Here is a 14,018-nt window from a genome sequence, read left to right as displayed (position 1 = left end):
AACTCTTCTTCTTCTCTCTCAATTCTCAATCATTAGCCTCCATTAGCAAATTTTAGAAGGGCCTTGTAACGATTCTTTTTCAAATCAATGGGTGGAAAGTCCCAACAACAACAACAACAAAGTCTTAATTCTAAAATGATTTGGTGTCGGTTAACATTAATATAGTCATAAAGAATCGTCAAAAAAGGAAAAAGAGTATAGCAAGATAACCGATTGAATAAAAGTTTATAAAGAAGAAAAAAAAAGTGTATAAAGTGAGTATACAAATAAAATTTAAAAGAGTTTTAAAAGAGGGTAAGGAGATAATTTTAAAAGGAGAGGAAAAACAGTACGTGTGAGGTAAAAAAAAAAAAAAAAAACCTAAGCTAGGTTTAGTTTAAATTGATGAATGAAAAAAAAAGAAAAAAAAATAAACGGGTGGAAAGTCTCATTCATTATAATTATTTTGTATTTTAGTTTTCTATATTAATTGGCCGAGTTTTTAGGACATTGAATTGATCCTAAATATCAACTTTGGGGAGAAAACAAACTTCAATTTAATTTTGAGATTTTGGTAGTTGAATTAGATATGAGATTTTGGTAATATAATCATGTACATTAATAGTTAGACAATTAATAAGATCAGATCATAATCAACAAAGAATTTTAATTGATAGAATAGTATAGAGATCATATCGTAATAATAAGGAATTAACTTTGCGATGCGAAGAATTATACTTGTAGCTTACAATTCAAAAACCTATAAACTTACATTTATACATCTTTCCAGCATAAAATACTAATGTTGTTCACATCAATATAAGATTTAACCAACACGCATGTCATGCTAGATGACCTCAACCCAGGCCACAATTTAGGATACTTTCTCACCTCGTAATAATATCAACATGACATATACTCCTTGACTCATACAAAAAATTAAGTCACCCTTCGTAATCATTATTCTCTTAATAAACCAAGAAATATTAGCAAAACTGCAATCATATTTTAAAGTTTAAATCTTAAATCTTTTATTGCATTCTTTAAACTCTACTCGCAAGAGATTAAGAGAGTAGCAGAATAATAATAGTCCTAATTAAGTTCTCAACACCAACATAAACCGATCTAACCAACATGCTGTTAAACTGATATGATACTAAAGGCAATAAACTTATCCCTTGATGCGTAAACCAGAAAAATAGTAGCCGTGTCGTGGTGAACCACTGACCTAAAAGACAATTTCGCGCTATCTCCCGGTGCAGCAGACAAGAAGCGGCCGCCCTCCAGGATAAGCACGGCGCCAGAGTTTATGTGCACTCACAAACCCGACTGGAATTCAGAATATTTGCCCAGAAAAAATTAAGAACAGTGTTTAGTATGCTAAGAGAAGAAAGAAAGGTATGAGTTTTTCTATGTTGATCGAAGAAGCAAACATAGGTTTATATAGAGTATGGAATGGTAACGGGCTACAGGGAAAATGATGAAACGACCATATGATTAAGGCCGAGAATCAGGCAACGTTCAGCGAAGATCAAGCAAAACCGTTATTTCCCACAATCAAAGGAAGAACGTTGGTCAGTCAAGAGCAATAGTTAAGGTGTAACGGTTAGCTGTAATAAGGGATTAACGGCTAAACAATCAGTGAATCGCAAGAGTGAAAAACGGTTAGAATAAACAAAGAATATTCTGTCAAATAAAATTCCTCCAAAAAGATAAAAAAAAAACCCACACTTGCGCGCATTGCATTCCCCACAGCCTGAGTCTGACCCGGCTCGGCGCATTGCATTCCGCACATGTGTGGGGTACAACACCCACCTCCAAGTCACTCAACTAAGTAGTACTAACATACTACAATATATAAATAAGGAAAAACCTTTCCCTCCACTAATGTGGATTTTTCCCTTTTTCATTTGTGGCTCTCATTCTCTCTTGATTTCTTTCCTTCACTCAACACTCTTGTTTTTTATATCAAGAACTTCCAACACATGCACAATATGCTAAGTATCAATATATATCCGATCTAACCAACATACAGAGTAACATCAATACGTATAAACCCGATTTAACCAACATGCACGACATTCTAGACTACTACTAGTCCACTTACTAGTATTTGGGACTCCAAAGAATGAAAGAAGTATGGATAATGCACTATTACATCAATCCAAAAAAAATGACCACCGGCCTTCAATTTCAAAACCACTAATCTCGCATAACAAACTCCACGTATTTTTTCATCTCCCTTCTCTCTCCTCCCATCTTTATCTATAAAATTTCCACCCACCATTTTTATTTATTTCCATTTAATAATACGCGGAATTTTGACTTCAAGTTTCCCCCTTTTGACTTTTTTACAGGAAAAATTCATAACTCCCCTTTCACCCAACTGAAACGCACTCACTTCCTTTGAATTCTACACCATGCAAAATTCCAATTCCAATTTCAATTCCAAACCCCTCAAAATATAAACAACAAATTTAACAAAATTCCGCCATTTTCATCTCTTTCAAGCTCCATGATCATGGCAGATTCTCCCGGTTATGACGACATTTATTGCTTCTTACGACCCTGTGAAAACCTCACCAAACCCTGTTTTTCCGACCGCTACCCCGCCAACCCTTACGCCTTTCCTTTTCCTCCGCCGTCACCTCCGCCGCCATTGCCACCGTCTTCTCAGAGTCATATAGCTCCTTTTTTGATTGCTACTGTTTGTATTCTCGGAGTTTCCTTCCTTCTTCTTACGACTTGCACTATCATTTTGAGGGTTCGTTTTACCGACCGGAGACGAGGGGTTTCTCCGGCGAGCTCCGATGATGCTTCGATGAACGATGGTGGGTCGATTGTGGATCACCCAATTTGGCATATCGCAACAATTGGGCTTCAACAATCGGTAATTGATTCAATAACTGCTTTTAAGTATAATAAAATTGATGGGTTTTTTGTTGATGGTTGTGATTCTTCATGTTCTGTTTGTTTGACTGAGTTTGAGGAAGGTGATGATCTTAGGTTATTGCCAAAGTGTAGTCATGCTTTTCATGTTTCTTGTATTGATACTTGGTTGAGGTCTCATAAGAATTGCCCCCTTTGCCGGGCTCCTGTTGTGAATGAGGTTGAGGGGGGTGATTCTGGTGTAATGGGGTTGAATTCGAGTGGTTCGGGTTCCGGTGAGGAGGGTGTGAGGGTGAATTTGGAGGAGGATGATGGAGGGTTAGTGTTTAGGGGAGGCGGCGAGTGTAGTGATCGAAATTCGAGGGAAAGGGAGGATGTATTGAGGGGATTGCCTGTTGGGGAGGGTGTAAGGATAGCTGAGATTTTGAAGAAGAATCGTGAGCTAAGGATTTATAGTGATTTAGGTGAGAATCATCGGTTTCGAGGGGTGGAGGAGGGTTTGGAGCCGGTTAGGAGGTCGTTTTCGTTCGATGCTGTAGCTGCTTCTGCAGCCTGTGGTGCTGTTGTGGGCAATGAAGGTAGTTCTAGTGATAGGCGTTACAATGAAGGGTGTTCTGGTGGTGGGAATTCTGGGGTTGTTCTGCAGGAGAAGAAGGTTGATTCAGGGAAAGGGGGTGGTAATAAGAGGGGATCGAGTATGTCAGGTTTATTGATGAAGAGTTCGTCTATTGGTCTATCATTTCAGAAGGATCCTGTTTCTATGAAGAGATCGTTGTCTTCGAGTAGCAGGTTCTTTTCATTTCGCAGGACGAAAAGCCAGGCCTCAGTTCTTCCATTATGAATAAGGTGGATTGATCATCTTGCTAATGTCATAAGACATGCTCACCGCCTCAAATAATTATACTGCTATACATTGGTGAATTATGGTCCCAACATACCAAAGTCTCAGGAATATAAAGCTGGTCTAATTGTCTGGTGCCGAAGGCTGTTTCAGACGTTGGAGCATATATAGGTAATGAGGATAGGGCATTCAGGCATTGGTATGATATGATAAATTAATGTAAATATGATAAAACTTTATGTCAACGATTGTGGTTTACTCAAATTGAAGCCACTATATATGATTAGAGTGCCTCTGCAATTTTTGCACTCAGTAAGTAATGATACAATATAATGGCATCAAGAACTACAATTTATGCTTTGTTTTTGCTGCAGAAGCTCATCTTTTACTGGAAAAGTTTGATTATATGCTATTTTAAGTATTATTTGGTTGCTGTAGTGAAATTTTACAGCTAGGTCTGCCTTGCATTATTGCATTTTTGTAGTAAAATTTTTATTAGGTCTATTTCAATTTGAGGACAGTGGTTAGTGCTTGAATGTGTTGCGTTTGCCAACATTTATTGCTGATAGCCTGATAGATTTACCTTTCTTAGTTACTTACATTGAATGTTATGTGCATATTTTGTCAGCTGATGTGACTGTCGTTCATCTTCAATTTGATTATCCTTCTTTCTCCCATTTAGAATCAGCACTTGCATTTCCTCCTTGAATGTATAGCTTGATTAGGCTGGCTCTTCAAGAAAATGGCGTAACTAGACTGTCTAATATGCACCTGTGTCAGACACACAGGTCTCAGCTGAACTAACTCTCCTAGATGTCATTTTGTGTTATTTCTGCTGTAGATTTTTCGAGTGACTTGTCTGAACAAAATCAAAGCTCCTAGAGCCAAGGGTGTACAATTGTAGCTGGAATTCTGCTGTGTTTGATCTAATCTGTCATCATGATATGAGTTCATCCTAGAAAATATTCTATCATGATCTGTTTGTAGGAACGACTTGCAAATGCTTTAAAGTAATGAGAGTATGAGACACTGTAAGTACTTGAATTATTTTCAGTGTTCTACTAAACAGAAGCAAATAAGCTCATTTCAAATCTGATGCTCTGACTCTGTCAGTGTATCGAGAGGAAAACTAAAGACGCATTAGGAGTCGTTTTCTTTTCACAAAAACTCGTCGGATACCCTAAGTTTACGTATGATACTATAGAATTCTGTTTGCTGCTAGGTCTGCTATTTCATACTTGTATGTTACTGTCTTTCTTTGATCTTGTTAAAACAATTCAGTTTCAGGGATTTTTCTGCTGGTGTGAACACTCATTTTGATTAAGGTTCAACAGATAAAGATTCTAATTGGTGTATACTAGCTGAGTACGTCAGGCACAGACTGTCTGCCCTGTTTATCTTCCTGAAGTGTGTGTAAATGTGTGCTGCAGTTAGTTTGATGTTAGAGAGGTATGAACATTAAGACCAAATAGCAGGTTTGAACTTTAAAGCTGTCAGCAGCTTGACATCATTGTTGTTTTCTCCTTCAAACAGGGTACTGTTTTTCCCTTGATTTTGTCCATATTTTACGGGGCGTGTGATATAGAGTAAGGGGAAATTTATGTTTTTTCACTTGTTTGATGTAGATAGGGAACAGGATTAGGAATTTAGGATACAAGAACATTTTATCCCCGTCTCTCTAAACAAACATACGGAGTGCCATTTTTCACACTTCTACGACTAATGAACGACCATGTTGGCCTGTTGGGTCATTTCTCATTGTGGGGTGTGACATCTTCATATGGGGTAGGGCTGTCTTATCAAGTGAGCCGACCTACAATTTTAAGGGTGACTGAGAGGAACGCGAGAAGGGACTGAGAGGAACAATGTAGATAGGTAGCATGTATTGCATGAAGAAGAAAAAAAAAAAAAAAAAAAAAAAAAAAAGGCCAACACTTGCCAAAATTCAAACTAAATAACACAGTAGTTCATGATAAAAAGGTCTAATTTTCTACAAGATGTTTGGTAACCTATTGATTAATAATTTACCCATGCAATATACTTCGTATTATTTACGCTCTATGATATCATAATTATTACGAGTAATTAGTTAATAACAGGGAGTGTTTGTTCCTACTCCTCCCTTATTTATATGCAATTAACATATTAACAAGGTTGTTTTGGATATTAAGTAGTAAGATATAAATACACCTTAAGCCTCTATTCAAGTTACAGTTCCCTCTCTTGAATCCCCCAACCAAATAACCTCTAATACTAGTAAGCTAACAATGAAATCCCCCCAACATGCAATCTCTTACTCATTAGAGGTTGAGGTCCATAACAATTTCCACAAATGTCATCGACCTGAGTCCATCTAACTTTAAATCGAGATTTCTTATTGAACTTCGGATGTCACTCACGAGGTCGTTATGGAGAAGGGGACAAGTGAATTCCCACTTTTGAGCGAGACAACCTTCTTAAAAATCAAATATTCTTATGTACACCCGTGTGTAACTGTGTAAGGTGTACCTAAAGATATTTTTTGTTCATTCAATGAATTTCGCATTTAATCACCAAATGAATAATAAAAACATTGAGTCACCATAAGGTGTATATTAAAATTTTTACAACACACTGTATCTTTCTACATCAAATTAGCACATTGTTGTATAAATTAAAAGTGTGTTCTATGAACCCAAAGCCTTTCTAATCTGAACTAACTAAATTATTCTCCATAATTTACCATTTTCTAAAAATTGGACTTGTAAATTTAATTGAACATGAGTTACATGATATTATTATACTTTCAATTTATCCTTGTCCAAAAAGAAAAAAAATGTCAATTTAATGAAGTTTCTACCTATAAAAAATGTTGATTCGGTTAGGATAAGGCATGCCTTTTCAGCTGCAGTAAGGTGGTTGATCAATAATCAAAAACCTTATAATCCTAATAGCCTAACATGGCACACTACAGCAAAAATTGGGCTTTCTCTGTTCCTCTAAAGTTCTCCAAATTTGTTCTTTTCTTCTCTTCTACCATCTTCTTTTTATTTAAAAAATTCCAAAAATAAAAAATTCATGTATTAATAACCTTTTCCTTATTGTAATGCTACGTAGTAATTTTTTATGAGCATTCTCAAAGTTTCTATAGTAAGTAATGTAATGATTCTTGGATCATACTCCGTACACGAGAACTGATTAGTCTCACATACATGAACGTTGTTAAAAGACGTTAATTATTTTATTTTTCTTAGTACAGTTTTTGGGATTGATTTATCTCAAAGAAAGGAATTACCAAAGATTCTGCTCAAAGTGGGGTTATTTCCTAACGAGTTTGGATAAATTTCCGCTTACTTTATGATATTCTTCTTCTAGAACTAATCTTGTAGGAGATGAATTGTACACTTCACATGGAATTTGTTTTCCAGAAATGGGTTTTGGCATTTTTCTTTTCTTTTTGTCTCCTCTTCTCTGCTGCATTATCAGGTAAAAAGTTTGCTTTGTTTTTTTATTGAACTTTTTTTTATCCTAATTGTGATAATTTTCATGTTTTTGTTTGATAATTATTGAATGAAGTGGAAGGAATAAAAGGAAATTCAAAAGTTAGAGCAGTAAATTTAGGTGGGTGGTTGGTGATTGAAGGGTGGATTAAACCTTCTCTTTTTGATGGAATTCTCAATGGAGATATGCTTGTGAGATTTCTTGACTTGGGATTTGTTTGGTTTATCATTTTGATATGAATAAATTATAGTGAATTTGTTTGTTTATGCTTGTGTTTCAATTAAAATGTAGGATGGGACAGAAGTGCAGTTTAAGTCAGTGACATTACAGAAGTATGTTTCTGCTGAAAATGGAGGTGGCTCAAATGTCTCAGTCAGTAGGGATATACCATCTTCCTGGGAAACGTTTCGGGTTCGTTTTTGACTACTTTTGTCACTTACAAGTTGAAAGTGTGGTTTTTACATACTTTTTTACGGTTTGGTTTGGTTCAGAATTGATTGGTACTCTGTATACATTTTGCTACATGAAAAAGTTATTGCTTGTGTGCTTAACAGGATGTGATCATGAACAGGAATCAGAATTCCTTGTATGTAATATTGTAATTGTGTGTCAATGAGTTTTTCTGTAATAGAGTAATGGAAATTGGTAGTTTTGGTTTATGATCATGGATGTGCAACTTTTTTTGCCAGACGTGACTAAGAACTATTTCCTGTTAGATAATATGTCTATCTAAATTTTCGAAATAAGCTTAGTTACAGACCTTACAGTAATCTGAAAGGTTGTTTCTGCCTGAATTTTTGGTCAATAACTTTTCTGACTGAACTGCTCAACATTTTGCTGTGATGAAATATGCAATATATTCAGGATTTTCTTACTCCTGCATCTATGTTTTAAAAGATTTTTGATGGTTACTGATATTTGAATTTTCAATTGATGAAAATAATGTTCAAGGCATTCAACAAAATGATTGCAGTTATGGAGAGTGTCCGAGAAAGAATTCCAATTGCGCTCCACACAAGGGCAATTTTGGACATGTGAGGGTCAAGGAAGCTCTGTATCAGCTACTACAGATGCACCCGCAACCAATGAGACATTTTACATAGAGAGACTTTACAATAGCAGCCGATTTCATATTAAACTTCAGAGTGGCATATACCTGCAGGTATGTATTTGCATCTTAAGCTTATCATCGGGTTAATGATCGTCCAGTAATCATCAGAAATTCTAACAGAGAATTTCAAAGTATATGACAAAATTCTAACAGAGAATTTCGAAGTACATGACTAAATGTCCTTGTCTAACGACTATGATCAGGAAAAAAAAAGGGGGGAAACAAAACTCTTGGATTAATGTGTTTATACATAATAAACTTCCAGTTTCTAACACATTAAAGAAATTATTCTGCATGGTGCTCTGCAAAATATAGTTTTGCTGAACAAAATTTTATGCTAAGAGTCACAGAGTCGGCTTCTCTTTTCAGAATGCTGGTTACTAAGAATTATGTGATTTGGTCTCACAATTTAGGCTATGACAGAAAGCCAGATTACAGCAGATTATCAAGGGACGCCGGGATGGGATGATAATGCAGCCACCTTTGAGATGACAATCGTGTCCAATAATCTTAATGGCGATTTCCAGCTTGCAAATGGATATGGACATGCCAAGGCCAAAGAAGTTCTGGAGGTATGCTGTAATTGTTAGCAATTCTGATCCACTTTCTTGTAATGTATCGGGGCAATGCTTTGAGTCTTTCGAGTGAGCCTCAACTTTACAGATAAAAGTTTCCTGTAAAATGTGAATCAATAGATTAATGTGGGTCGAAGGGAATAGTTTAGTGGTTCCTTAGCCCGTGAGGTATTTAGTCTATTTTCTTAATGAAGAAGTTCAGAAAACCCACAATTTGTTCTGATTCTTACATGTGTTGTTTTTCTTCACCTTTTGAAGCACAGGAACATAGAAACAGCTTTATTACCAGAGATGACTTTTATTTTATTAGTACACATGGGATAAATGCGGTGAGGATCCCTGTTGGCTGGTGGATTGCTTTTGATCCTGATCCTCCTGCACCTTTCATTGGGGGATCGTTGGCAGCATTAGACGATGCATTTTCTTGGGCGCAGTAGGTCTTTGCTCTAATACTTATGAAGTATATAGTCTATTGGTGAATTTTGAGTTTTGCTTTGTATTGACAAGCATGTTACATTTGTGGTTCAGAACATATAATATCAAGTGCATAATTGATCTTCATGCTGCCCCCGGTTCTCAAAATGGAATGGAACATAGTGCAAGCAGAGACGGTTCAGTTGATTGGCCTAAGTCCCAAGATAATATTGATAAAACATTGGATGTTATTGACTTCTTGGCCTCCAGGTAAACCCTCCACACCAAAGCTTCTTGGGATTTGTTCTTTTCACCTTACAACATTATGTTTAGGGAAAAATCCTTACATATAAAACGAATGAATTGAAGCCTTATTGCCTCAAATCTATTTGGTTGTCCCATTTTAAACCACGTTGGTTTCTGCATCACCAACTAGCTGAAATTTTTTGTTGTTGCAGATATGCACACCACCCTGCATTGCTGGGAATCGAGCTCTTGAATGAACCATCGGCTGCAGGAGTTCCGCTTGACATTTTGGTTTCCTATTACCAAAAAGGCTATGAGACAGTGAGAAAGTATTCCCCAACAGCTTATGTTATAGTCTGCCAGAGAATCGGCAATGCAGATCCTCTTGAACTTTATCAGGCTAACATAGGCTTCACAAATGTTGTGGTGGACCTGCACTATTACAACCTTTTTGATACTTTCTTTGTTCATATGAGTTCAGCTCAGAATATTGACTATATATACAAGAGTAGGGAAGCTCAACTGCAACAGCTTAACAATGCGAGTGGTCCACTTCTTTTCATTGGTAGTTAAGAAAAAAATCTACAATTATTGCCCAAAATTCCTTGCGAAAACTCCATCAACGAGCTTCAGATATTTATGAATGTATTTCTTTGAGTTTCAGGTGAATGGGTGAATGAATGGAATGTAACAAGCGGATCAGAACAAGACTACCAGAGTTTTGGAAAAGCACAGTTAGATGTTTATAATGCTGCTTCATTTGGATGGGCTTATTGGACAATAAAAAATGACAGGAAGCACTGGGATTTTGAATGGAACATTAAAAACAACTATCTTGAATTCAGTAAGTACATCTATAGTTCCCATTGATTTGTCCCATTCAGAAGTACCAGATACTGATAGTGTACGTTTTCATAAATTCACTTCTATTATGCAGGCAGCTCACCCAGATCGCACAACTCAGATGTCATATTTTTCCTACTATTGACTTGCAGTTACTTGTTCTTCCATCACATTTTTTAACAGACATCATTTACCTTATTCTTACGAAATCTGAAGAGAAATTTGAATGCGGCTGTTCTTTGTTCTTTAATCCTAATTATATCATACAAAAATCTCGTATGTTGTCAATGAGTGCAAATACAAGTTAATCTTCTGCTGATAACAGTCAACAGACCTTGAAAACAAGGCATATGGGCTGATGTCAATGAGTGCCAATTCTATTGACTTGCAGTTTCTTGTTTTTGCATCACATACATTTTGTAACAGACCTTATTTACCTTACTCTTATGAAATCTGAAGAGAAATTTGAATGCGGCTTTTCTTTGTTATTTAATCCTAATTCTATCATACAAAATTCTCATATGTTGTTAATGAGTGCCAATACAAGTTAATTTTCTGCTGATAACAGTCAACAGACCTTGAAAAAATAACCTCATGATCAACAGATATCCCCACATTAGCAGTTTCCAAGGCCAGCGGGTCATTAATACCATCCCCTAAAAAGCCAACAACATGATCTCCATTCTGCAATGCTTGAACCATCTGTTGCTTCTGAGTTGGAGTTAACCGAGCAAGTACAATTGTTTTTTTTGACGGCTTCATGGAAAGTGCCAGGGTCAACCAGTCAAGCAACTCAAGCTCGGGTCCAGTGATTATATGAGTTGTACTGATGCCTACCTCTTCACAAATCCTTAATGCAAGAGATAAAGAGTCACCGGTTACAACTTTTTCTTCTACTCCCTTTTTGGCCAAACACCATAAAGCTAGCTTCGCAGAGTCCTTCAGTGGATCATAGAATGTCATTAGGCCAACCATATCTGACTCTTTGGAATCACCAATTAGTTTCCCTTCAACACCTATCTTCTGCAACCACATATTACTTTCAAATTTCAATAGGTTTGGTATGAGATTGATGCAAGTTTGTAAAAAGGGAAATTGAACATACCATTTCTAGCTCCTTCATTGCTACTCCAAGAACCTGTAACCCAATTCTGCTCAATTCTTCTCTCGTGATTTGAATCCTTTGGCGATTTTCTGTGGAGAGTGCTTCTACTGTGGAACCATCAGAATGACATATAAAACTACAGACGAGGTCCATCATATCCAGCAAGTCGTCAATGGATGCAATTGCCTAGGATGGATAATTCTAACGATTGTTTTACGTTTTCGGATAAGGAGTCCTTGGCTGTTGGTACTGAGCTGCCTGTCATTGGGAAAGACATAATGTCCCAGGTCATTTATAAATATAGTATACTAACAAACTCTTTTTCGTCTGGGTTGAGCATGAACTATCCTAGGTGTTTATTTGGGTCTGCAAGCCTTGGTGCAATTGCTATCTTTGCTGTTGGTTGTGATATGCAGCCATGCAGGGCAACATTCTTAGTTTTGCTCGGTTTGATCACATCTTCCTCGGTTTGATCATGCTCGGAATGGATCTCAAACTAAGAATGTCACCCTGTATATCACAACCACCAGCAAAGATGGCAATTGCACCAAGGCTTGCAGACCCAAATAAACACTTAGGATAGTTCATGCTCAACCCAGACGACAAAGAGTTTGCTAGTATACTATATTAATTAATGACCTGGCACATTATGTCTTTCCCAATAACAGAAAGCTCAGTACCAACAGCCAAGGACTCCTTATCCAAAAACGTAAAACAGTTGATAGAATTATCCATCCTAGGCAACTGCATCCATCGGCGACTTGCTGGATGACTCGAATGGCTTTGATCTTCTACGAGCACATCTTTGGACTTTAACTGGATATCTTAAATATTCAGAAAGCTTCAGAGCTGCTTTGGTGCTACTGTATTCCTGCGAGGGTGAAGATCAGCAAAAGATGACTATGCATGGCTCATTAAACCTTTGTCTTTGAGAGCCGAAAACAGCTGAAATAGATTCTGACCTGGTAGAAACGAAGAGTGACACTTATGAAAACCGGTACCAGCATGATGCAGCCATTTAAAATGTCCCAAGTTATGTAAGACAGTGTTGACAAGACTATTAGATTTACATTAAAAGGATGAAATATAGAATTCCATAGAAGCAGCCACCACTTTTGTGATGTGCATTCCACTGGAACATTGTCACATTGAGACTACTTTCTTTCAGTCTTCTGTTAGCTTCAGAAAAGCTCAATCCTGCGTAGAAAGATAAGGATTGATCATATTAGAAAGCCATGTTAACAAAAGTAAGCCCAAATTAAGAAACCAAATTATCTATGATAAATTACTCTAGTATGATGGTAAATTTCAGGGAACATAAGAAATGAATTTATAGCAACTCGTGTAAGTTATTTATGATAAATTACTCTAGTATGATGGTAAATTTCAGGGAACATATGAAATGAATTTATAGCAACTCGTGTAAATTACTTCCATCACTCACAGTAGTGATTCCAGTAATATCATCACAACCTTTCATTCATGGTTATTGCATATTATAATGCCATAACAAAAATAATTTGTATATGTATGACCAGTTTTTTGAAATTTTAGTTCATATTGCCATATATAGTGGGTTGAAGATTATGAACTTTGGCCTCTCTTCATTACATAAAAGCTTGTAAAGAAGTTTGCCATTGAGTGATGATACACGAGTTTATCCAGAGACGCGATTGTTGCCCTTCGCTTCTCATTTTCTAAATGCTTGCAGTTGCATTGTTTCCTACTTTCTAAGTGCAACCCCGCAATTGTCTAAGGTACATTCCTGACTATAAATTGATAAACCTGGTCACCTGGTGTATATACATTTTAATTGTTAAGTTGTTTTAACTGTCACTGTGTCTATAATTACATGTTCAAGAAGACAAAGCCCCTACAGGCATATCAAACACATTTTTATTTTACATTATTATTTGTACTCAGACAAATTCAATCAAAGTCAACAAGTTAAAGACATTTTATCAAAAACATGGTGTACAAGTTAAAAAAAAAAAAAAAGTAAAAAATAATCGAAAAAATAAATAATTAAAAATTCCTCACCTTGCTTAGTTGATTCAACATATTCAAAAGCCAAAGCTTGATCAGTTTGAGCCAAAGCACATAACCAAGAATAAACCTTCTCTTCCTCCTCCATTCGCGATTTCCCGCCATTTCTTTCTGCAAAATTTCAGCAAATTAATAACTACCCATTTCAATTCCCATTAAAATCAATAAAAAGAAAAAAAAAACACGAAATTGATGATTATAATCTATAAAATCAAAATCAAGATAAAACTTACTTCTAATCTTGAGACGGCGAAGAAGAACAGAGAGAAACTCCAACAAAATAGTTATTTGTGGTACTATTAACGAGATTTTGCTGAATTGGGCTTTTTTTGGGTGAAAATGGAGGAAAGTTTGAATCTTGCCATGAGAAAATGAAGAACAGGTAACTTAATGGTCGGAAAAACATAAAGAAATTATGAAGTTTGGTCCAAACTAAGCTAAATATAAGTACGAAATTTTGACAATAAGGTGAGAAAAACTGAATGTCTG

At 36.2% G+C, this 14,018-nt stretch overlaps 3 protein-coding genes across 4 annotated transcripts; 2 read left to right on the top strand and 1 right to left on the bottom strand.

Annotated features, from left to right (window-relative positions):
- The first annotated feature begins 2,067 nt into the window (after positions 1-2,067).
- Positions 2,068-5,636, top strand: LOC110692688 (RING-H2 finger protein ATL52-like). Its single transcript, XM_021869726.1, has one exon. The coding sequence runs from the start codon at positions 2,495-2,497 to the stop codon at positions 3,707-3,709; it is 1,215 nt and encodes a 404-aa protein (XP_021725418.1). The 5' UTR covers positions 2,068-2,494; the 3' UTR covers positions 3,710-5,636.
- An 856-nt stretch (positions 5,637-6,492) lies between these two features.
- Positions 6,493-10,853, top strand: LOC110692686 (probable glucan 1,3-beta-glucosidase A). Of its 2 annotated transcripts, XM_021869723.1 has the most exons (10): positions 6,493-7,174; positions 7,265-7,380; positions 7,481-7,600; positions 8,163-8,351; positions 8,714-8,872; positions 9,139-9,308; positions 9,404-9,559; positions 9,748-10,100; positions 10,200-10,379; positions 10,473-10,853. In XM_021869723.1, the coding sequence occupies exons 1-10, from the start codon at positions 7,081-7,083 to the stop codon at positions 10,556-10,558; spliced, it is 1,623 nt and encodes a 540-aa protein (XP_021725415.1). In that variant the 5' UTR covers positions 6,493-7,080; the 3' UTR covers positions 10,559-10,853. The 2 variants fall into 2 exon arrangements, with proteins under 2 accessions (XP_021725415.1, XP_021725416.1); XM_021869724.1 differs by lacking the exons at positions 6,493-7,174; positions 7,265-7,380; positions 7,481-7,600 and adding an exon at positions 7,615-7,775.
- Positions 10,854-10,871: 18 nt separating this feature from the next.
- On the bottom strand, positions 10,872-12,056 carry LOC110692687 (magnesium-transporting ATPase, P-type 1-like). The gene is made up of 2 exons (XM_021869725.1): positions 11,484-12,056; positions 10,872-11,401 (listed from the first exon to the last, which is right to left on the bottom strand). Exons 1-2 carry the CDS (start codon positions 11,637-11,639, stop codon positions 10,883-10,885), a joined length of 675 nt encoding a protein of 224 aa, XP_021725417.1. The 5' UTR covers positions 11,640-12,056; the 3' UTR covers positions 10,872-10,882.
- Positions 12,057-14,018: the final 1,962 nt, after the last annotated feature.

The sequence above is a fragment of the Chenopodium quinoa genome, unplaced genomic scaffold (assembly GCF_001683475.1).
Source record: "Chenopodium quinoa cultivar QQ74 unplaced genomic scaffold, ASM168347v1, whole genome shotgun sequence".
Lineage (NCBI taxonomy): Eukaryota > Viridiplantae > Streptophyta > Magnoliopsida > Caryophyllales > Amaranthaceae > Chenopodium > Chenopodium quinoa.
Note: the sequence above shows the minus strand (reverse complement) of the source record. Positions and strands in the feature narration are given on the sequence as shown.

Excerpts from the sequence above, each read along its gene's own strand:
- LOC110692688 (XM_021869726.1), top strand. The coding sequence starts at position 2,495 with ATGATCATGGCAGATTCTCCCGGTTATGACGACATTTATTGCTTCTTA.
- LOC110692686 (XM_021869723.1), top strand. The coding sequence starts at position 7,081 with ATGAATTGTACACTTCACATGGAATTTGTTTTCCAGAAATGGGTTTTG. Across the intron at positions 8,873-9,138 it reads AGGCCAAAGAAGTTCTGGAG|GAACATAGAAACAGCTTTAT; the intron begins GTATGCTGTAAT and ends TTTGAAGCACAG. Across the intron at positions 10,380-10,472 it reads AAACAACTATCTTGAATTCA|GCAGCTCACCCAGATCGCAC; the intron begins GTAAGTACATCT and ends TCTATTATGCAG.
- LOC110692687 (XM_021869725.1), bottom strand. The coding sequence starts at position 11,639 with ATGATGGACCTCGTCTGTAGTTTTATATGTCATTCTGATGGTTCCACA. Across the intron at positions 11,402-11,483 it reads CAATGAAGGAGCTAGAAATG|AAGATAGGTGTTGAAGGGAA; the intron begins GTATGTTCAATT and ends ATGTGGTTGCAG.